We start from the raw sequence: 23817 nt of genomic DNA, 5'->3' as shown, positions 1-23817 counted from the left end.
CAGAGCCGGGCAAACTCGGCTCTTTTGACTCCCGAGTGCTCCTCAAGGTTAACCAAGTAGCTCCTCATTGATCCTGCGAGTGCGAGTGAGATGATTCTTTCTTTTCCTTATCCCTTCCATTTCGTAGGTGAGTCCCCTCTTCCATAGCTAAACCCAATAGTTTTGCGAACGTAGTAACGAAATTTTTCGTACGTATTATTTAAGTTGCGAGAGAGGCTTCGCTCGTCTACGGAATGAAGGGGAATATGGGAGTGGAAGGGAGAAGAAAAAGACAAAATTATTCATTACTGGTTACTCTCTCGTACTCATTGAAGGGTATGGAGTGACTCAAACTAACCTCATGTAGCGGCTCCTGCGAAGTTAAAGTTTGCCCGGCTCTGGTATAGACTGATGTCGGTTTATTGTTAAGCTAACAACTCTAACACAGTGTTGAATAGGAGAAATATATTTTGATTGTTAATATCGGAAACACGGAAGGGAATTTGATCATTGGTCTACTCTTTATTAAATTTACCTACAGATAAAACCCATGGAAGGCATTTATCTAAGGTGCTCTTTACTCTTTGAAATAAGAACCTGTTTATTCATTCATTAAAATTACCACTGCTCCGGTCTCCCTAAAATTCCTTCTTGTTCTCTTTCCCCGGAATAATTTACATTCTGTTGTAAATCGTAAACCAGTTCCTTAAATGACTTCCAAAGTTTAAATCTAAATCGNTTGAAGAAATTTGCGCGAATATAGAAAGAATACGCACTAGGCGTGAGCAAGACAGAAATAGTTGGAACAAGCTTGAACGAGCAGAGCTCTCGATGGGCGGTCTTAGAAAATCGGCTAGAACTGTACAGTACTAGACGAAAATGTTTAGCAATTTCTTAAAACAAAAATGTATATAAATTAACACTAGGAAAGAAAGCATAAGTTTTATAGGTGTGTAGAACGTTAAGTTAATTAACTTGTTATTATTTTTGGCTAAATATGCTTTTAAATAAAGCATATTCGTAAATTTTAACGAGGCAGTTTAAATAATTTTGCAAATGGTACTGTACATTTTTGTCTAGTTCTCGCTCGATGATCGGTATAGAAATGAGCTCCGCAGACAAATATGATTCAATTTGGAATTATGCTACGGCGCATTCTAATAAAGGGAAGGGTCATATCTCTAACTTCTTTAGATGAAGAGTAACAACGCTGTAGCAAGAAGTTGAATATCATCAAGTGCATGGTACGATGATTAATCCAAAACTTAATGAGTCACATCTAAATAACGTAATTCGCATTTCTATATCTATTCACAAATTTTTATAATGATTTATCTTTTTCCTTTCCAATTTAAATTGAACGCAGTACTAAAATCAAATTGAAATCATCTGTGCCAAAAGATTACTGCTGTGTATTCAACATTGAGAAATTTTGTGCTTATGACAAAAAATGACCCAAACAAGTTAAATTATTCTAAAAATGGTATAGGTGTAACATTTTTTGACACCATGGCGATGGAAAACTATTGGCCATCATCCAGATGTAAAGTAGGAATCGTTGTTGAAAACGCAAATAGGTGTCATTATTTAAATTCAGTTCATCAAAATACGAATGTTAGAATGGAAGTAGGTCAAAAAGATAGAAAGAATGAGGTTGCCAAAAAGGACGATCGAAGAAATACGGGGGACCAATAGGAATTAGAAGCAGAATTTGATATTCATGTGTTCATTTTTTATATAGCAATTGACGATGCAATAAACAAGATTCTTTCCAACATACCGAATTATGTAGAACTTTTAAACAACTATTGGTGAGTTTTTAGGAATTACTTGCAAACAAGTTCAAAATGAGTAATTTTGACATCCTTATTAAAAACATGTCCTTCCACTTAATGTCATCACTGTCACATGAAATGAAATGTATTTCATTTACAGACCAGGTCTGGCAATAAGCTAGCGTTAATGAAAACTTGTTTACTGTTCAAGTTCACATCAAAGTTTTTATTTTCCATTACCTTTTATATAACGAATTTCGACTGTCGAAGACCATTACCAGATACCCTTATAAATCCGCGTGAACTACAAAATTCTTGAATTTCCAACTTTTCCATCAGCAAGCCTGTATATAAAATCCCGGTAAGTTTCACATGGGAATAACAAATTCTCTTTTTGCTCGCAATCACCTCCGTACTTTTTAAATCGATTTCGTATGAGACCAAGTACATCCACACGTGCTTCACCGGCGCTCCAAACTATTTACTGGTACTTCGAGCTCTTACACTTTTATTAGCGTGTCCGATGACATTGTAGCAGAAAGGTTGCATTAGACCGTAGGTACATACATACAATGTTTTCAGTCTTTGTTAAATTTCCTTTCCCGACTATTCTGCCCGCTGGACGGAAAGGACACGACAATGCATCATGAAAACAATGGAATTGCTGCTGAACTCTTATACAATGGACTTTTTGATGATAAACGAACGAAATCCATAATGTCAGATGAAATATTAGGAACTCTCTAAAGAAAAGATTAAGTGTAACAAGTAACTAAGCGAAGGCACCATTTATTAAAGCCAGAAAAGAGTAAGCAAGCACCTTTAGATTTGAGAATAATTATCTCCAGCTTTTGGTAAAAGAGAAAGAAAGAATTAAAAAAAAATTAAAAATTTTTTACATGAAACTTCATTACGAGAACTCTTCGTTTTCATGAGCATTGACCCATCAACGTTTTCCACCATAACTGATAAGATACAAACCTATTTTCCGATATCTCCATCTTCTGTTTTGTTGCTCTATTATCGGCCACAAGTTTTGACAATGAAAATAATTAGAACTCGCAGAATATTACTTCAACTCCTACTTTTGGAAAGAGGAGATCCTTCTGTACCAAACTATACCATCTTCTCTCATTTTTCGTAGTATTTGTTATGATCCAAAAGGGCTATTGAAGATTGACGCGCGCCTTCATTCGTTGATTTACATGAAATAAGAAATGCCATGCTATAGGTGGTAATTGATAATTGGTAATTTGTAAAATCGTAGTACCTCCATATACAATCATCTACAAATACTACCTTCCTTGGTGCTCTATGTGAATTAAGACAATCTCCAGGTGTAAAAGAATCTCTTGCTTTCCCGATACAAGATGGCGTCAGTTGCTCCATTAATTCTTTAATTTTGGTACTCATACTTTTATGCTAAATGTTTGTATTTACATTTTATATATCGTGTAAGTGCAAAGTTGTGGCGTTTATACCACTATCTTTCAAATTTTTCATGTTTTTTTGAAAAATACAATAAAATATATTTCAAATTCTCTACATCAGTTGGTTATAAATGAACACTTCAACTTCTGAAATGAATAGTTGCACATTTATCCAACTGGATTCTGAAGATATATGTATATATATTAATATTGTATCCGAAACGTAGACATGTTCCAACAAATCAAAACAGTTCCAACGCAGGTCACAAGATGGCACATCCTGTGCATGAGATAGATGTAGTGGTAATTCATGGTGTAGCTTCAACCACTCGAGTCTATTTACATAACTGCATTTGGCCTTTTAATTACCACAAGTTATAACCAACTATTCAGTTCTAATCTCAGTTTAGACTGAAATTTCCTGAGTGACTGCACAATGTACTGTGTCCTGAAAGCGTACTTGGCCTTGCTCGATGTCTGCTGCTACCCTTTTAATCCAGCAACAAGAAAAAAAAATAAAAGCGAAAAAACAAAAAGCGAGCGGTCGTCGTAGAGTGACGGTTTTGCTAACACTTTAGTCGCCGGTTATTTCATAAAGTGGCGAGACGAGAGCTGGTGTACAATTTCGAATTATGCTGCGGAAAATAAATATCCGGCAGTGAGCTGCTGATATATATTTTAATCTAGATGAAAATGTACTTATACATATAAACATACATACAATGATACGTCTCTATGGCCGTCATTGAGGTTTGCTCCGTGTCTGTTTCGGTATTCGAGATATTTCAGGAGGAAATGCAATACTCCGCGTCTTAGGTATCCCAGTGCTACATGACATTTTAACCGAAGTGAGGTTACAATTTGAAAGCCCGGATATATTTGAAATAGAAACACGGAGAACAACGGGAACGAAACGTAAAAAGAGACGGAGAGAACTACAAAAGAAAAGGTGGAAATGAATCTTTAAAGAAGCGTCCAAACCAGCTGCTGATACTAATGAAAAAATATTTGTCCATTTCAGGGCATTGTTATTCAAACAGCCGTAAATATGTTTCAAGAGACGGGTAATGTCTAAATGGAAAGAGGAAGCTTTTTAACAATTAAACTGTAGCAGCCCTCCTTACTTAAAAAATTACTAAAAGCGGAGGAAGAGAAGCAGAAGAATACTACCCGCCTAATATAAAAAACTACCATCTGTGCATGAACTGATAACTTAATCTGGCGTTTTAATTTATAACAGCAAAATGTGTTTTTTATTAATTGGTTTGCGTACCTGTCAGGGACGTAAACTGTGTTATAGATTCAGTTTAGACCGAGAAGGGGGACACCGAGTCTATATAGGTCTAAGTTTTTCTGTAAATCCTAGATAATCTTTCACTTCTGTTCTGTTTTCATTTCGTTCGTCTCATCTTTCTCTTCCCAATTACCACCCATTTCGTTCGTCTCATCTTCATCTCCCCAATCACCACCCACCAGGAAGCCGAAGAGGACCCTCCGCCTTACCTTCCAACATTTTGAGTGGAGTGTAGCAAATCTGAGCAACAATATTCCGCAAATAATCATTTAGTTCTCTTCTAACTTCATTTCGTCCATCTCCCCAATCACCACCTATCAGGAAGCCGAAGAGAACACCACCACCCGTTCGATTTCGGATCCGCCTACTCTAGTCCAGCTTTTCCTATGAGTGCCTTGTAGCATTTCCTCAAATGTGGAGCAACAATATTCCATAGATAATCTTTCAGTTCTTTTCTGTCTTCATTTCGTTCGTCTCATCTTCATCTTCGCAATCACCTCCCGGAAGTGGAAGAGGACCCTTCGCCCATTCTTGTGGCTTTTCATCAGAGTGTAGGTCGTCGAAGCTGCCCGTCACTAGCATTAGCTGGTTGGGCTGAAACACCCAAACATTCTTTTAAGTTTCAATTTGGATCGAGTGACGCGATTCCAAAGGTTTATATCAGAATTAAGAATTCAGAAGGATACCGCCGCCAGTGCAATGTTGGATCCGCTTATCCTGGTTCAGTTTTTCTGTGATTTCCCCAATCGCCACCTATGAGGAGGTCGAAGAAAACCCTCCGCAGAAAGTAGATCGGCGAAACTGTTCGCCCAGTAGCAATAATGTCTAATCATCAAAAAGGACTGTATAGATGCAACACATAACCATTTAATAATATTACATGTTTCACTCAAAACCAGTGAAATATTTTATTGCATTGTTAACTGTAATACTTTTGAAATCAGACTGTCATGTATGTACCATTATCGGAGCCTGATTCAACCCAAACCTTGTCCGACATTTTTTTATTGGTGAGTCATTTTGGTGATGCCAATTTTGGATTTTTTATTGGTTCTTCCTGTGTTCAGTTCAGTTCATTTCAGTTCAGCTCCATCAGTTCATATTTTTAATTAAAACAGAGATAGACAGCAATTAGAATGTCCTGCATTCATAGAATTTCGATATCACAGACAATGGTTTTGAATTAACGACACGTTGGCTTCGTCCAAAAGAATTATCGGCTGATATGATAAAAACATAAAATATAGCTGTAGTATGGTCAATAAAATATTTCCATATTTTTTTTGTCAAATTTGGACCAAATTTTTGGTAATAAAAACAAGAAAGCATATGGATAAAAAAAATGAGGACAACCAACTTTCAAGAGGACAAGATAAAAAATGCTTTGCCAAAGTTGGAAAAATAAGCATGTTTTTATTCATGGGGAGGTTGTTTAAGCTTAAGCGTCGACCAGCTTCCAAACCAATTTGATTGATTGCTTCTGCGGTTTCGCCGTTAACTGAATGCGCTCAGTGAAAGAAAACGATCAAAATATTCCGTCAGGTCATTGGAAATTTATTAGTTTTCTGTATTCTGTTAACGAAACGTAAACAAGAATCAAACCGTCAAACTGCAGGTGGGATCCGATGAAATTTGCTCAAAGCCAATGCTGGAAAGGTCGTCATGTAAGTTTAAATTAGTTTCTCTTGTTTCGAACACTTTTAAATTACATAATACGTACAATAAAATGATTAGTGTACGTATTATTGTTAACTTAGGTGTAGGTGTTCGTAATAGACTATGTTTTAAGGAGTCTATGAATGTGAAATAGGTTTTTCGCCCACCAAGCGGCTTGACCTACAGGTTTAGACCGTTGATTTGCATTAGGTAGGATGCCGGTTCGATTCCAATGTAACATGCGTGACGTTAACAGATAAAGATGTCAGGCTCCAATCTATTTGTGAGACTGGAGCTGGATGATGATATGACTATGGTCTATTTGGTCAATAGTGAGAAGAAGATGGGTCTCGCAAATAGACCATAGTTACATAATCATCCAGCTCCAATCTCACAAACAGACTGGAGCCTTGCATCTTTATCTGTTAGTGTCACGTACGCTATATTGGTGACCCTGAAAAGCACGGTGCCTTCGAATGGGGAAAATAAGCTACAGCGCCGTTCTGGGACTCATACCGGAAAGATCGACAGCATCTACAGCACCACGTTAACAAAAGGGTAACTCAAGCCGCATAAACAAATCAGCTCGCGGCGTTCCAGCATCCGTCGATTGCTTAACAGTTAAACTGTCCCTTCCGATGTGGAGTTATGGTTCTGCTTGGTAGATCGCAGTTTTGATGTCTCTGCGATCACTTCGGATGTTACCAAATTAATCTTAATCCCTGATATGCCGCGTATAAGTACGTGACATCATCGTCAACCCTCCGGAAGAAGAACCATACAACAGATGTACTCGGCGACCGCAAACCCTCTCAGTTCCGGCGCCATCTTCGTGGTTTAGACAGTGTCACTATCTGGTCGTCTCCCAACCCACATCCAGTCTTGCCGCAATGAAAGACAGGAACTTGAATGACGTTGCAGTATCATTGACTTGGTCCACAGACACACTAAAGCCAGTACAGGGAATACGCTATTAGTCTCGCAAATATACTCATCCTCTACTGACTATTGACCTCGCAAATAGACTGAAGTCAGATCATCATCCAGCTTTACTCTTACAAATATACTTAATCTGCTACAGCGGATACGCCTATCTTAGTCCAAACTTTTCTGTGGTTTCCTTGGGCCACCTAAGCAAATGCAGATAATCTTTCACTCTCTTGTGTCTGCATTTCACCCGTCTCATCTTTTTCACCTCAACAAGCACCCTCCTGTCCCAACGATTCCTAAAAGAAAGCTAAAGTGGGTCTTCCCCCTATCCTCGGGCGTAGTCCTGAGAGACTGCTCGCCCACCAGCACTAGTAACTGGTGGGAATGAAACAACCAAAAGTTTCTTTTTTCGCTCTGTTCGCTACTCTGCACCTCAACTTAGATCAGTGGAACAACCTGCCTAGCAACATAAGCTTATTGAAAGGAAATGCAATTAAGTTCTTCTCTTCCGCCGTATCCTACAACATAGTACTAAGCTTAAGTCGCCGGTATTAGAGTGCGGGAATGAAAACTGATATAAGGCTATAGGACCCACAAGACACGGCTCTTTCAATATTACATGGTCAACGTAACCAATACTTTTGTTCCTCAAAAATATTAATTTCTCATATCATGTAACACACTGTTGAAATAGCAACTGGTAACATCAAACACAAGAATTTTTGAATTTTGAAGTTCAATATTGTAACGATGTATAATTAAGGTGCCTTTCAGCACTATTTGATGTAAAGACTGACACGAAATTCATAATTAGAAAATTGCCAACTGCTTTGTGAGTTCGTTTTTAACAGCAAAACATCAGCATATCCGTTTGACTTTGAACAAAAACCGTCTACGTGGAGTGGACTCGTACGCTTTAGATACTCGTTGGTATTTATGCATACTACAACAGCTAACCGGGTGCTTACCCCACGCGAGCTAGTCAAAACAAGATCATGGCAACCAGTATTACGTTGCTAGACTAGACGGATAATAAACCATCCACTTACTGGCATTAGCAAAAGAGGCGCGAGACATTTGCATCTTTATTACGTGGGTACTCAATTTAAATGCAAAAGACTGGGGAGAAAGTGAGTAAGAGAAGTTTAAACTGAGAATTCCAGTTTAATTTAAGATTAAATTAATTGTAGTATTATAGTATTTACAGCATTACCTACACATTACGTTTTGTTCAGAAGAACACAACACTGATCAATACCTTTATTGAGTTAGCAATAGACTCTCGGGTTAAGATACAATTAATTTGTGGATAGAGCACTGTTGTTTCAATGATCCTTCTAGTTATTTTAACCCTTACACACTACTAATCTTTGTATACTTAGTTTAGGCAATAATGACCACAAGGAAAATATCTACATCAATAAAATGGACGATTAACTATAAAATTGGTACATAAATATTTTGGACATCATTTAAAAGAGCTTGTTATAAGGAAACAAAACAATCCATTTCATAATTTCATATANGGAAATCGCCGACGGGGTGTCCGTCTTCACATTCCTCTCGGTATAGATAACCTTCCGATTGTCTTACACATAAGCCGCAAGCCGCTTGATAAGAAACGACTTAGTGCCTGTTCTCTCACAAGACAAGTACCTAATTTATAGCCAACTCGGCGATATTTTGGACTACAAATTTATTATTATTATTCGATTAAGCTAACGTGCCTATCACGTTGAAGTTGGCTACGCCGGGATTCGTTTTCAGCAAGTAGATATCCACACAAGTGGACCTTGTTGGAGCATACGTAATCCTAAAATGTAGCATCGTGCTACAAATGGGGTTTACTGCGCCATTTGTAGTATTTTCTACAAATTTATATTTAAGACATTCTTTGCCAAATGATAATTAAGAAAGACGTGCTCTTTTGAAGTAGGAGACTGCAAAATGGATTTATCTTTCTAGTGGAATAAAGTCACTGACGAACCATTTGATAATCACAATAAATTATAATAATAGTGCAGAAGCAATGATCAAGAAAACAATGCAATAGCAGACTGGTGTAGAACTTGGCGCCATCTAACATTGAAAACCTAAACAGCCGCTGATGGAAGGGGAAATCCCTTTGTGTCTGGAGATACTCTCATGTGTAAAGACACAACCATAGATTAGAGCACGACAAAGGAAAGCAGTTGCAGTAAATTGTTAATTAAAATATAAAAACTCGAAGACCTGCAATTGTAATTACTCCTATCGTTTATCAAGCGCATTGGTCGATATAAATAAGAAATCAATGATTCCTCGAATAGGATGTGCCAATTGTAAAGGAAAAAGAGTTATCACTTATAAATGTCCTACATTGTCCTACAAAAAATATTTCTGATTTTTACACGATAGAGTATGTATGTCATAATTGTACTCCTTCGTTGGTGTGATCGAAAATGTAATTCTGGTAACTTTTTATGTGCTTTCTAATCTTCGTGATGAAGAGACATCGGAAGGATAGTATCAGCGAAAAAGAAAAAGATCTGATCGATTGTTACAATTACTTCGTCAGCTGCTTTAACTGGTCGCATCATTGAACGCGGCTTTTTCAGCTACTTTTTTATTTCCTTTCTGCTTTCAGTCAATGCAGGAGCCCGAAAAAAGAATCCGAGTGTGAAGTAGTGGGTATAGGCTGGATTCGCCCACATAATTCATCCTCTCCGTATCGATTTTGTGGTTGTATTAATTGAACGATTTCTCCACTCTCTCAATGTATAACAAAATATTCTCTAAAACTGACGTAACACGCACGCACACTTTCCACTGCATTCCGCCGATTAGGTACTTGTTAAGTTGATATCACGTCAACTTTTTGTAATGCAATGGAAAAATTATTGTAGGTCAAACGTTTTCCTCAGTTTTCCCAATTATCTTTATTCGTTGGTAATAATACATAATCATCTCTAGAAATTGCTTTTTCCAGTTTTTCCTATGTGAAAATTGAAGCGAGTTGTAATGATAGTATCTATCATCATCATCATAGGGTCGTCAGTCCTAAGACTGGTTAGACACGTACCTCCACTCTTTCTTATTCTGAGCCAAACTTTGCACTTCCCTAAAACTAGAACAACCCACATCCTTAGCTATTTCTGAACAGTAATCTAACCTAGGTCTACCTCTACCCCTCCTAACTCCTGTTTCTGCCCCTAATATGTCTCTGACTAGACCTTCATGACTGAGAAGGTGTCCTACCAACCGATCTCGCCTATTTTTTTTTTGACTTCCATAGAGACCTATGTTCTCCTATTCTTTCTAAGAGTGTCTGTATATTTCATAAAATAATAACATTAAAATAGTGAAAAATACAGCAATACGTAGGCAATATAAAGGTCCTTATGTTTTTTGCATGGATTCCAGGAATATTGCTCTGTAATCACGAGGTTAACTATTGGGTAAGTCTCAATTAGGTAAGCGAGGTGCTGTCATAAAATCAACCGTCATCGTCACTGTAAATCATTATAGATATTCCATAATTAACAATCGCGATTTTGTTGCTATTAGATCTCATCGGCACTCCATAGCAGTCTTTACAAACCAATGAAACTCAAAAACTCAAAAAAGTTTTGGATGTCCCATTCCCACCAGCTACTAATTTTGGTGGGTGAGTGGTCCTTCCGGATTACGTTGGAGGGTAAGGTGGAAGGCTCTCTTCAGCCTCCATTTAGGAATCGTGGAAACGTATGGGTGATACTTGGGGGTGAGAAAAATTAGACAGGGTAATGCCACTGACCAACATTTCGTACAACACTCTTTATCAAACTGACCTGTACTACGGGTACATAAACACTCCATCTTCTAAGATTTATACGTTATCAGCCTTCAGGCGCCTTCATCATTATCAACTATTTCAACAAAATTAAATTTTCTCTTTTCTATATTCATTTTCTATTTTTTAGCTTTTCTCGCATTTGTAGGTAGAAATTTCTCCCGCCTAATTAGATATCCTGTTCAACACCTCCGGATATCCAGGCTACCAGGAAACGAGTTCATCTCGACTATTTCATTAAAAGTTACATAAATTAAAATTTAACCTTATCATGTCGACTCTATATGCCCTGTTTTGCAATTACCTGAAACAAATGCAAACAATACGTAACTGTCCAAATGAATAATAATGCAACATTTGTCAAGAAGCAATTTGTCAAATGTTAGTTTTCATATCGAACGAATTCTCTCGATATGAAATTAAATTACCAGTTTAAATTGATCCGTTACGTCATTATATAAATTTTGATCAATTAATACAGATATGGAAACACTATTTAGAAATTCACTCAATTTCATAGTAAAAATTAGCATTCCAGTTAAGCTCTCGATGCAATCCCTTGAACCATAGCATAGCATTTATTGTCAATCTTACTGCTATGATATTTAAGTAAATATCTCAATGTCAATCGAATCTGATCTTATTCCTTTCATGGTTTTCAGCAACTGCTAATAAATCTTTATATCCTGAAGCTATTTTTGACTTTGTGAACAAATGAGTTGGAATCTGATGGATCATACTCACTACCGTGAAAGTTTGCCATTTTGTAGAGTCAACTTCCTCTTCTTTTTCTCTGTGTCGACTCTTAATTGGGGGGAGAGGGTTATCAATGGGTTACAATTTTGACTTTGTGAACAAATGAGTTGGAATCTGATGGATCATACTCACTACNAAATTGGTACATAAATATTTTGGACATCATTTAAAAGAGCTTGTTATAAGGAAACAAAACAATCCATTTCATAATTTCATATAGAATTTTTAAAAAGATAATCCGAACAATATGAATCTCGTTATTTCCGAAAAAACTTTTAAATAAATTATTATGTCGCGTAATAAAACACCAATTGCTTAACCAGAACTGCTCTGCTTCCGTTCTCGGCACAACTATTTATAGGGGCTGGACTTGTTCTAGAATGATTCCATTCCAGAATGTAGGTTTTAATGAACTCTCTCGCGTATGGCGGGTTGCTTACATGCAACACTAACATGACCATTCATCGCATTTGTATCTTGAAGATCAAATAGTAGCATTAGTGAGAGATTGCGTATGGACCAAGTATTCTATCTTTGACTCATGTGACAAAGGGTAGATAAGTGGGAATATGTACTACTTAACATCGAAAGTTAATTATGAGCTACGTTCACCCTACGTGAAAATTATCACGATGTATACTATGTATGGAATATTGTTGAATTTCTTCATTGTGTTGACATTTACCAGTAGTACTATGTACTACTTAGGCAATATCACTCACCTATCCAAAGAATGAATGATTCCGCGAAGGATTTTTCTTGCTGCTGCCGAAAATTTGATTTATGAATTTCTGTTTTTACGAGTCGAGGGGAGCTAATAAAAGAAAAAAGTAAAAAAGGTCGAAATAAAATTGGATTTGTGAGCCATTTATTAATCTCTGAATAAACAGTTTCTCCCTTAAGTGTCAGACACGTCAGCAACATGAACGTGGATTTAAACTTGTCCGACCGTTGAAAAAGTTGAGCTGGAAAAGTTTTGAGTGGATATATGCAGGTGCCAGTGAAGGGTTCCGCAAAACTTTTATTTTAATTGCTACCCAGCACTTAATCCGTTCAATTGTAATTAACGTGAAGTCGTAATATAAAAAACTTGAAAAGACTGCGTGTAACCAATGCAGAAAAAAAAAATAATTCAACCTCACAGTATCTACACGACATGTAGCTCGTCAAAAATTGACGAGACAGCGTAGCATGTAAATAACGAAGCTCAACGAGCATTAGTAATTGAGAAAGCAACAAAATGTTGAATAAAAAAATCAGATGAACTAGTTAACTGGGCTCATATGTATTCCAAACTTTTTATAATGCTGTGTACATTTTAAGGAGAAAATTAATTATCTTTATCAAAGTAGAAACAAATTACCAAAACCGCTAAATATTGATCGCAATTTCGAACATATTCGCTCTCAGGCGCACACCGTAACACAGGTAGTTTTGCTCTGTACAGGTATATTGATTAATATTGTCACATGCGTATAGGCAACCCAATATACATGGCCAGGTTTTTAAACGGCATGTACTAGATCATTCTAGAATATGGCCAGTCTCTATAAATAGTTGTAGCGAGATCGAGCGCGACTTAGGTGGTGATACAAAACGAAGCGACAGAGTGTTCATTTAGTGTTGCAATGATAATTAATAATAGCAGTGTTAATTAAACAGCAAATAGTTAAATAAAAGTAGTATACGTGACAATATGATCGGAGTAAATGACAGCATATCTCCATTTGCAGTTGTTTAGTCTTAACTGCAGTGTTTTAAACCGGTTAACAAAGTTTTAAGACTGGTTGTTCAATTCAATATTCAACCGAACATATCAATGAGCGGCATCATCATTTGAAAAATATTATATGGTATAGAAAAATTTGTACAAATGGATATCTTCTGTAAATCTGATATTCTGTAATGACGACAAATTTGAATTAGAATAAAACGTTTTCCTTTAAAAATACATTATTTTACCTGTCACTGGCACCACATGTTTCAATTGCTTTTTTGATTGTTCAACATGTTCATTTCAATCTGTATTAACAAATTCCTAATAATAAAATGTATTACCTCTGAATGGAATGGAGTGACTGATGCTATTAATAAATTTAGATGGATTTTGAAAAAACCACCCTAAATTTCCCGCAGTGAAAAAATTGACTTGCTTATAGAGACAAATATCTCTCCCGTGAGCAATTCGTTTTGAAACTTCAAAACATGGGCTGACCTGACAAGTACGGTAAAATATATTCATTTCATGGCTTTTACCTTCAATCCATAAATCAACTAATTCTACCACAGGACTAAGACATAACACCAAGAGAATGGATGGCGAAAATAAATAGTAAAATAGCAAAAAAGTACTAAAAGAACTAAAACTAATAAAAGTTCAACCAGAAAAGTATTGAAAAAATATCACACTTCGATACATCTAAATTCCTAAAGAAAAATAAAAAATTAGGATTTAATGTCAAAATTTCAAACAGCTGTAGTTGCAAGTAAGCTGTCCTTAACGGAGTATATTTTAAAAGGTTTATTTAATGAGTTCCTGTTTCCTACACTAACAGAAAAATACTTGAGGAGATCATTATAGTATGATCTCTTACAACATATACCTAGAGGGATACATGTTTGGACCTGTCGCGTTGTTGGTTGCAGATTAGCGATCTATCCGATAATGTAGATTTTTAATATCCATAATTCCTCTTCCAATCTATTATGTTATCTGACATGGATATTATTTTTTATAGCCGAGTTGTATCATCATCATTAAAACAGACAATTTTGTCCACGGTGTACTAGCAAAAAACTGAAAATAATATACACACATGCATATATCTACACGATCCAGAAAGGGGCAACTAACTTCGCAAATCGACTAAAGTAATAAAACTGGCTGGTTCTCCATTCAAAGCAGAACAAGTCCTCTTGGAAACGGTGTTTTAAATAACAGACGTGGCTTATCTCGCATTCGCCATTTCGGTTTTATATTTCTACATTTACCAGGATAATACAGAACAAATGCAAAACTACTGCTATACTCTAATAAAGACGCCTTGTAAATTTCGAAGGTAATGAAGTGGATCACTAGAATGAAATGATGCCTGACCAAGTGCAAATTATTCTGTGAAGGTAATGCTTATTACAAGTACAATATGTTTACAAATATAAAGTTAATAATATTGACTATAGTTCTTCGAGAACAACATTATCTAAAAGCGTGAAATTTTAATCGAAAATGGCATAAACCCAATCATCAGAGTAGTTACCTTCATACAGCACATCTCATCAAAGGGATTATCTTGCGACTGTAGTCTGCGATTGTGTCTGCCTTTGCATGGAATTATGATGGTAACAATTGTTTTATTTTTACAAAATAGTGACAAAAGAAACGAAAATCTCTCAAAAGAGATTGAATTCGGATTTTTTTTTAATTTGATGCCGTCATGGCAAAGCAGTAAATCTGATACAGCAATTTGTTGCAAATAACTGCGTTTCCAAATGGTTTTATGGACTGAATGTTTAAAGTGCCCTTAAAGTAATCTTAAGACTTTATGCACCGTTAACTAATTTTACAGAACAGTGTCAGTGGCGATATCGTTAACTTTCGTTCTTCTTCCATTTGGACGGAAACCCGATCAAACGCTTTTGTGAGATAAGAAAGAGAAACGTTAAACTGTCACTACATATATGTATGTATATCCATCTTTAATAGGTGTTAATGCCTTTTGTTCCTTTTTTATAAACGCTAGACCTGTAAGATAATAGCTTCTTTTTCTCTTATCCATGACGTGATTTTCGGCAGAACAGTACACCGTATCCTTAACCGCCTGTTTCCAGGAACAGGAAATATATCATCTTTTCATCGTTGAACTTTGCAACCGATCAATGATATTAATAACACGAAGCAAAACAAAGAAATGGCGAAACAATGCAACCCTAGGAAATTTTTGTAATGTACCTAAGCAAACAATTGAGAATCACAATAATAACGTTTACGTATATCGTCTTTTCATCGTTCAACCGATCAGTGATATTAATAAGACGAAGTAAAACGAAGAGATAGCAAAACAATGCACCCCTACTACATTTTTGTAATTCCCAATAATAACGTTTAAGGTTTTGGTCAGAATTTGGCGAAGGTATTAATGTAATATTGAAACAGTAAGAACTGCTACATTCCCAGTAATACTCTTTCCTGATGTCGTTGTGTTACTTCATTTTGATCTTTGGAAGAAAATAGTTGAATACTTATTGACTGGTTGGACACGCACCTCCATTTGTTCCAATCCTGAGTTAATCTTCGTATTTCCTTAAAACTAAATAGAACATCCCACATCCTTAACTAATTGTGAACAGTAATCTAATATAAGTCCACCTCTCCTACTCTGGACTTCTCTTTCTGCTTTTACTACATCTCTAACTACCCCTTCATGTCTAAGAAGATGTCCTACCAACCTATCTCGCCTTTTCCTCAATGACCTCCATAGAGTCCTCTGTTCACCTATTCTTTTTAATACCTCTTCATTTCTACCTTTATTTAAGTGCATTATTCCAATACCCCAAATACCCTCCGATAACTATGTGTTTAGTAGTTGCTAGGTTATTACAAAAGCAGCAGTTCTTGCTCTTGAAATATTTGACTTTATCACTTTTAAAACTGATATTCCAAATTATGTTTCTTATCGCTCTACGTTCACGTCTTGAATTTTTAATGTTAAATGCGACTTCATTTCGTTACGTATAGCAATCGCCTCGGAAAAGATGAGAAATGCTTAAATTGTAAATAAAGTTAGAAAAAGAAAGTGGCGTAATGGAAATCAGTTATTGATAACGACTTTCGAAGAAAAACGTTTTAAAGAGGATTTCAGTTTGGGGAAAATGCGAAAAGCGCGATTCAATCGTTATTGGTTGAAGTTTAATTTCGGGAAATGTTGCCGATCAGAGCAGGGGTACCAAACGAACAGATTTTAATCTGACTTTGGCTGAGCAGATTTGTCTGGTGTTATTGAAAAAGTTTTCACATTACGATTGGTTTCTAAACTTATAACCCATTAAATGCGCTTTCGAATAATGAAAATCGGATTCTTAAGAACTTCCAAGATCTGTTGAAAACTCTGACCATTTAACATCTCATATGTACTTATACATTTACATAATACCAAACACTTCTGTTGCCATATCGCTGCCGCGTTCCAAAATAACCAACTGCAAAAGGTAGATAGTATACTTGAAAGATTCCCAAAATTAAAGAAACCTTACGCAGGTCATTAAATTGACCATAATACGATCCATCCAATAAGTATTTACGATAATAGAGCTTCTAGGGTTTTTACTGACTTACTGAAGCGTCAGGCCTTAGCAGAAATTGGATAATGGATGGAACAACGACTCAACATCCAAATTTTGTTGAAACTTGAACAAAAACTCTTATGATATTGTTGTAGTGTTAAGCACTGTTACTGAGATAACACATTAGAAAGAAGAGTCTTTATCAATTGGATTAAGCTTTTCAGTAATAGTAGGTATTGGAGAATATAATGCTGGTTCATTACCAAGATGACGGCCGCCCTAATGTGTTGAAGGAAACAAAACTATTCCTACCCCATATGCCGAATTTCCTTCCAAATGGTAATCACTAAATCCTGCCTTCTGCATCGTATAAATCCAATTTTATGTGAGGGTAATGGATGAGATTGATACTTTTGCAGATTCACTCAGTGAGTGTCCGTGAGTTTCTGACTTGTAGTTCAATCCTACAGCAGATCACTCTCCCTACTCGCCTGACGTATCCCTTTACCGTTTATTATTGTTACGTAAGTGCAAAAATATCATATGGGAACGGCAAGGGGTGATGTGATAACTGTAGAATGCTAAACAACCTGAAAAGTTTGACTTTTAAGGACTTCCAGGAATGCTTTTATTAGAGATGGGTCAAGTGCATTCCCAGAAATGGGGAATGTCTTCAAGGATATATACCTAAAATAATTGCATCCAACACTGCTTTTTACTTTTGTGCATTTTGGAGGTATCACATGTCGATATTATTGTCAAAATATACCGCACAAACTGTTCCAATGACAAAATATTTCAGCAACGTGATATTCGTTTGGTAAAATACATGTGTTATAACTGTTTGGAGATAAAGATCAAGAAGTATTACCTTTTAGGCTTTTCGCCTTTTTTTATAGTAGATTGTCGGTAAGTCGGTCTAATCCATGCGGTCACATCTATTCCATCATTACAGAAAAGAAAGCAGTAGGCTTAGTGTACGGATGTCCAGAACTTTACGTGTCATGCAATAAATCTTTTATCTTTCGGTTCTCTTTTCGTTGATTCTCCCCTCGACTCGTTCAGTTTCTGCCGATTTGTCTTTCACACCCAATTTCCTTATAAATAGGAAAAATAGTAAAAGAAAGAATCGACTACAGTTTTAGAATCCAATATCCAATTTATAGGTAGGTATTCTGGACCATATAAACTGTCTCGTCTTGCATCAGACGCAAAGTTTCCTTATGGCCTCCGGACTGACGAAGGAGAAACGATTTTTGAAATATCGTTTGACAAAATATTACTAGAAAATACCACAAATGGCGTGGTGAACGCCATCTGTACTACGATGTTACATTTTAAGATTACGTATGCTCCAACAAGGTCCATATCTACCTGCTGAAAATGTAGCATCGTACTACGGATGGCGTTCACCACGTCATTTGTGGTATTTTTAAAACGCGCTGTTAAGACAGCAGGTAAAGGTTGGTCTGTGTTCTGTGGGAGCTGCCTGCGACGCGCTGATGAGATCCAAAAAGATCGAAATCGCGATCCGCGTCGGGCAGTTTCGACAGAATACAGACCACTTCGAATTATTTTATTCTATTATCTAAAATATTACTACTACAATTAAAAAATGGATTTTCTATAAAATTAAGTCCTGGCTTACTCAAAAGGGAGACATAGTCACATCCAAGTGATTGCTTTGAGTAATCCTATTTTACACACTTTTGCATTAAACGTAAAAATAAAGAAATATCCGGAAGCAATGATGATACCATTACCTAGAAAATGGCTGTAATTTTTTAAATCGTTTGCTACATCAATTAGCCGCTGTTATGAGTTTTTCGAACGCGGATTTTCGACTCCCAAAAGTTGAATCTAAAAGTTAAATTGCTGAAATTAATTACGAGCGAGGGAATAAGGGAATTACGCTGTTCTGCTTCAGTGCATGAAAATTGCATATGCAAAAGTACCCTCAACTATTTCTCCGAAGCTGAATTCAGATCAAAGTTTGGAAACAAAATCGAAAGCGGAGGTAAATATCGGTAACATGGGCATACGAAATAAGGGTTTTATCAAAGTTGCTAACCATATACTTACCGCATATAACTCTAGAATCAAATGTAAAGGAGAAAAAGTACGAAACTCTCACTTCAAGAAAGATTGACTCTAAACACAATCATGCACCGTATATGTAATTATTGAAAACGGAAATGATCAACAGGGTTGTATTTAGGACTAAAAACACAAAACAAAATTTTAAATACTATACACTGATGAAGATTAAATAAATAAAAAAGTCATACATTTATTGAATTGTAACTGAATACGACCCTGGAATATTTCAGTAGATGAGCGACCACGTTTAGATTGGCCAATAACGACTGCCGTACTGACGTACTATTTGGTAATCACCTGGTCAAGTTTGTTTTGGTTTCATCTATCTCGAAAATGAACATAGTATAGACCAGAGCCGGGCAAACTCGGCTCTTTTGACTCCCGAGTGCTCCTCAAGGTTAACCAAGTAGCTCCTCATTGATCCTGCGAGTGCGAGTGAGATGATTCTTTCTTTTCCTTATCCCTTCCATTTCGTAGGTGAGTCCCCTCTTCCATAGCTAAACCCAATAGTTTTGCGAACGTAGTAACGAAATTTTTCGTACGTATTATTTAAGTTGCGAGAGAGGCTTCGCTCGTCTACGGAATGAAGGGGAATATGGGAGTGGAAGGGAGAAGAAAAAGACAAAATTATTCATTACTGGTTACTCTCTCGTACTCATTGAAGGGTATGGAGTGACTCAAACTAACCTCATGTAGCGGCTCCTGCGAAGTTAAAGTTTGCCCGGCTCTGGTATAGACTGATGTCGGTTTATTGTTAAGCTAACAACTCTAACACAGTGTTGAATAGGAGAAATATATTTTGATTGTTAATATCGGAAACACGGAAGGGAATTTGATCATTGGTCTACTCTTTATTAAATTTACCTACAGATAAAACCCATGGAAGGCATTTATCTAAGGTGCTCTTTACTCTTTGAAATAAGAACCTGTTTATTCATTCATTAAAATTACCACTGCTCCGGTCTCCCTAAAATTCCTTCTTGTTCTCTTTCCCCGGAATAATTTACATTCTGTTGTAAATCGTAAACCAGTTCCTTAAATGACTTCCAAAGTTTAAATCTAAATCGTTTTCCACTAACGTTAACTTTATCGCCCTTTAAAGTCTATAATTCCTTAGAAAGGCAGGTAATCCTTTCAGCAATCACTTCTTAAATTTAAAATCGACTTTTAGCGTGGATTCGGATGAAAGCATCCCATAAATAATACCAAAACACACGTATCCCTACAGGAACCAAACATGCACACATACTTATGTACATTTACTTCCACAGAGCAGAAATCAAACGGCAAGCATTTTGCGGATCGGAAGAAATTTTCAACGTGAAATACAGTCAGCAAGATCCACGAATTTTCGCACAATTGTATTCCAACTGTGAGCCAAGTTTCTTCCAAGTTTGCACATCGATTCATGTCGTCGTTGAACAAAGAAAGAGTTCCTCGCGCTGGTGCCGATTCCAAAACGCGGAAGACGTAAACTTTGTCAACTGCTCGATATGTTTAACACGTTCTTATTGTTCCCAGAAAATTACTGAACGCGAAGGCAACCAAAACAGAGTCTCTCATTCTCGATTGTTATCATTTTTATTTTTATCTTCATCCCCTTTCTTCCTGTTAAAGTCACGGTTCTATTATAAACTCCGATCACAATGACCGTGGAACGAGAATCATGCCAATTATAGAAATGCATTGTGAGTAATCGAAAATGCAATTCAATGGGGTATTTGTGCAATCAAATTTTACATCTGAGGAATCAGAATAAGGCGCTGATACCCACAATTGTACAAGTTAAATGAAACATCTAAAGTGTGATCGGTTACAATATATAACTGAAACTTTTCAAGAATTTTTTAATTTCATTCAAGGAATTTTGCGTACCTGCCTTCCAACTACTATTAAAGGCTGAAAATAATTGTAAATAATTACTTCTCCTAGAAAGCGCAGAATCAAAATATGTTGCACATGAAGTACGAAATAATATAGGGCGAAGTATAAACTAGAGGGTGCAGGTTCCAAAAGAAAAAACAGATCTTGTGCCTTGACTCTATTGGATTCGGAAGCGCTCCAAATGTGATGTTACAGGCGAATGATGAGGATACCGTGGATAGAGAAAGTTAGAAATGAAGAGGTATTAAAAAGAATAGAGGACTCTACGGAAGTTAATAAGTAGTAGACTAGATAGTTTGGTAGGACACCTTCTCAGACGTGAAGATATAGTCAGAGACATATTAATGCCAGAAACGGAAGATAGGAGGGGTTAATGTAGTTCTAGATTAGATTACTGTTCGTAAATAGTAAGGATATGGGTTGTTCTAGTTTTAGGGAAACCAATGCGAAGATTAGCTCAGGATAGGAAAGAGTGGAGGTGCGTATCCAACCAGTTTTAGGACTGACGACCTTATGATGATGAAATTCCTTTTTGTTCTTTCTATCTTAACTAATAATTATCACTTAGTACTTACTTGTATAAGCTATGGTACAAGTAGAAATCAATTTTACATTTGGCAGACATTAACTAACATGTATCTGATTGCCCAAAATTCAATGTTCAAAACTGAATACAAAGTATGAGAAGAAATAACTTTTCCGAGTCTGGTCATTCGTAGAGCACGTCATCTTTTTTTCATTCGAGAAACATTAAAGCGGCCTTTCAGGCGCAGGTGTGATCAAATAGTAATTTTCTTCTTCCACAGACACTTCTATCAAATAAAATGATTTATTGTGAATTTGGTCAGTAATATTTTCTGACGACTGTAAAGCATACAGAAGTTCCCAACCATTTCTATCTACTCAAATAGGTAGATACCCACCTGGCAACGGAATTTATTATTCGAGTCACGGAGATTTTCGACTTGGAAAAACCGATTTAAGGATATAGTTTAAATTAAATATTATGAATGTTTTCTGTTACAAGGTGTGCCCGTCAACGTATTTATTTGACTGATACTTTAACGATTAATGAATATTTACTTTACGTTTATCGAAGCATTTTAGGAGAAGACAATTTGCACATCTGTGAGGTCAAGTACCTTCAGTTTCAGAGCTTTTATTTTTTTTATGGAGAGTAATACATTGACTAAAAGCTGTCAAGAAAAATCTTCAGTATGTAGTATCTAATGAAAATTGTCGTTTTGAGTGTGAGGAGATCAGGTGTAGGAATAAAAACCTTACCACGTCGATCAGTTGGGAAAGTTTGAGCTTGATACAGACACGTAAGACATCGGAGGTGTTGACCACCGGCCTGACCAGTTTGTTGTAGTTCGACAAGAGGTCATCGTATAGACGCTTGGCGTCGGGATTACCCGCCACGGCGCACCTAACCACCAAAGCCGACAGGATCCAGCACCGTAACGCTTCCGATACCAACGTGAGCATCGCGACGCCGATGTTACATTGTAGCCGTCGCGCGCACTACTGACAACGACGCTCGTCCGTGGTGCCGCCAAAATCCAGGCGCCTTCGTCGAAGCGAATTCAACAACAAGGACGACGACGGCAACGCGTCCCCGAACAGCCAGCAACGTCGCGACTAGTCGGTCGGGACGCGACCCAACCCGTACATCCCGTCTGTCCATCCGTCGTTTGCTTATTCCTACCTCGACACCTATAATAATACACCCTATCGTGGAATTATGCAAGGAATACGAGACAGCTACAGTAACCCAACTCTTACTCTGATTAACCATGTTTAACTAAGCGCTCATTAAATTTCATTATCATTATCAATAAATATTGGTGATAAGCAAAATTGATCTTGGTATTGCAATCTTGATATTGCTCCTGCAAAAACTGCAAGACCAACACCGAGACCAAGAGCATCTTTATACTAGTAAGACCAAGATCGCACCCAAGGCCAAAGACCAATACCGAATAAACACGAACAAGACCAAGACTGGAGCAATCTTCGTCTTGGTGTTGCTTTACTAATCACTAATAAATACAGGATTAAGCTAGTGCTTACTAATAAAGCCAAAAAAAGAATTTTATGGATCAAAGTTCACACCGTTAATCATGAGAACGTTTGAAATAAATTCAGCTCATTGTAATGAATAATATTTTGGTTAAATGTTATTGCTTTCTAAAGACAATTAATAAATCTGGGCACGTATCTTTTATGTTTCTGATTCCCAAACACCTCCAGACCGACCACCCAGTCTATCATTACCAACGTATCAAAATTTCAAAAAGCTAATAAATGTATTTATTGACCCTGTACTTGTGGTTGCTGAAAAAGTCTTGCAAAAAGACGAAATAGAGCTACTAAAAGACCATACATAAGGAGATATCGTCGAATATATTTTTGCTTTTAGAGACAAGTGGCAAGATGTTATGTTCGAAGAAAGGAACGAGCAAACCACTCGAAAAATAAATTCACTCCTCCATGATGACTCTTATGACTTGATGGCCTTCTTTTCTTTTGCTTTTTCTATCGCTTCTCATACGGTGAACGATGTTTTGAAATCGTCAGAGTTTTGCTGATGATTACAAAAGTCTCGCACTCAGGGAGCATCTGTGACCAGTACAATCGCAATTACAAAAGTTACGAATGCCATAAAAAACAGAAAATGTTCGACTAATGTTTTTGCTTGCAACTGATACTTTGTCGATAGTCTGAAGGTATTTAAAAGATGATAGAGTGTATTGACGTTTGTCGAAAATATCTCCGAAATGGAACTCTTAAATTCAGTCTTATTTTCCGTAGTTTTAGAACGACAATACTACTTTTGAATGCTTTTTTTCTGTTTGGACAATCGCCAAGATAGAAACAGAGACGGTGATTCCGATTGTAGTCTTTGGCAAAAACTTTCTA

General features: G+C 36.7%; 1 protein-coding gene across 1 annotated transcript in view; it reads right to left on the bottom strand.

Annotated features, from left to right (window-relative positions):
* LOC108737893 (acetylcholine receptor subunit alpha-like) overlaps nucleotides 1-22449 on the bottom strand; it is a 128833-nt gene extending 106384 nt beyond the window's left edge. The window contains exon 1 of the mRNA XM_025974578.1: nucleotides 22180-22449. Coding sequence (XP_025830363.1) covers nucleotides 22180-22383 — 204 coding nt within the window. The 5' untranslated portion in view covers nucleotides 22384-22449. The remainder of the gene's footprint in view (nucleotides 1-22179) is intronic.
* Between the last annotated feature and the right edge of the window lie 1368 nt (nucleotides 22450-23817).

The sequence above is a fragment of the Agrilus planipennis genome, unplaced genomic scaffold (assembly GCF_000699045.2).
Source record: "Agrilus planipennis isolate EAB-ADULT unplaced genomic scaffold, Apla_2.0 scaffold59, whole genome shotgun sequence".
In the NCBI taxonomy this organism is placed as follows: domain Eukaryota; kingdom Metazoa; phylum Arthropoda; class Insecta; order Coleoptera; family Buprestidae; genus Agrilus; species Agrilus planipennis.
Note: the sequence above shows the minus strand (reverse complement) of the source record. Positions and strands in the feature narration are given on the sequence as shown.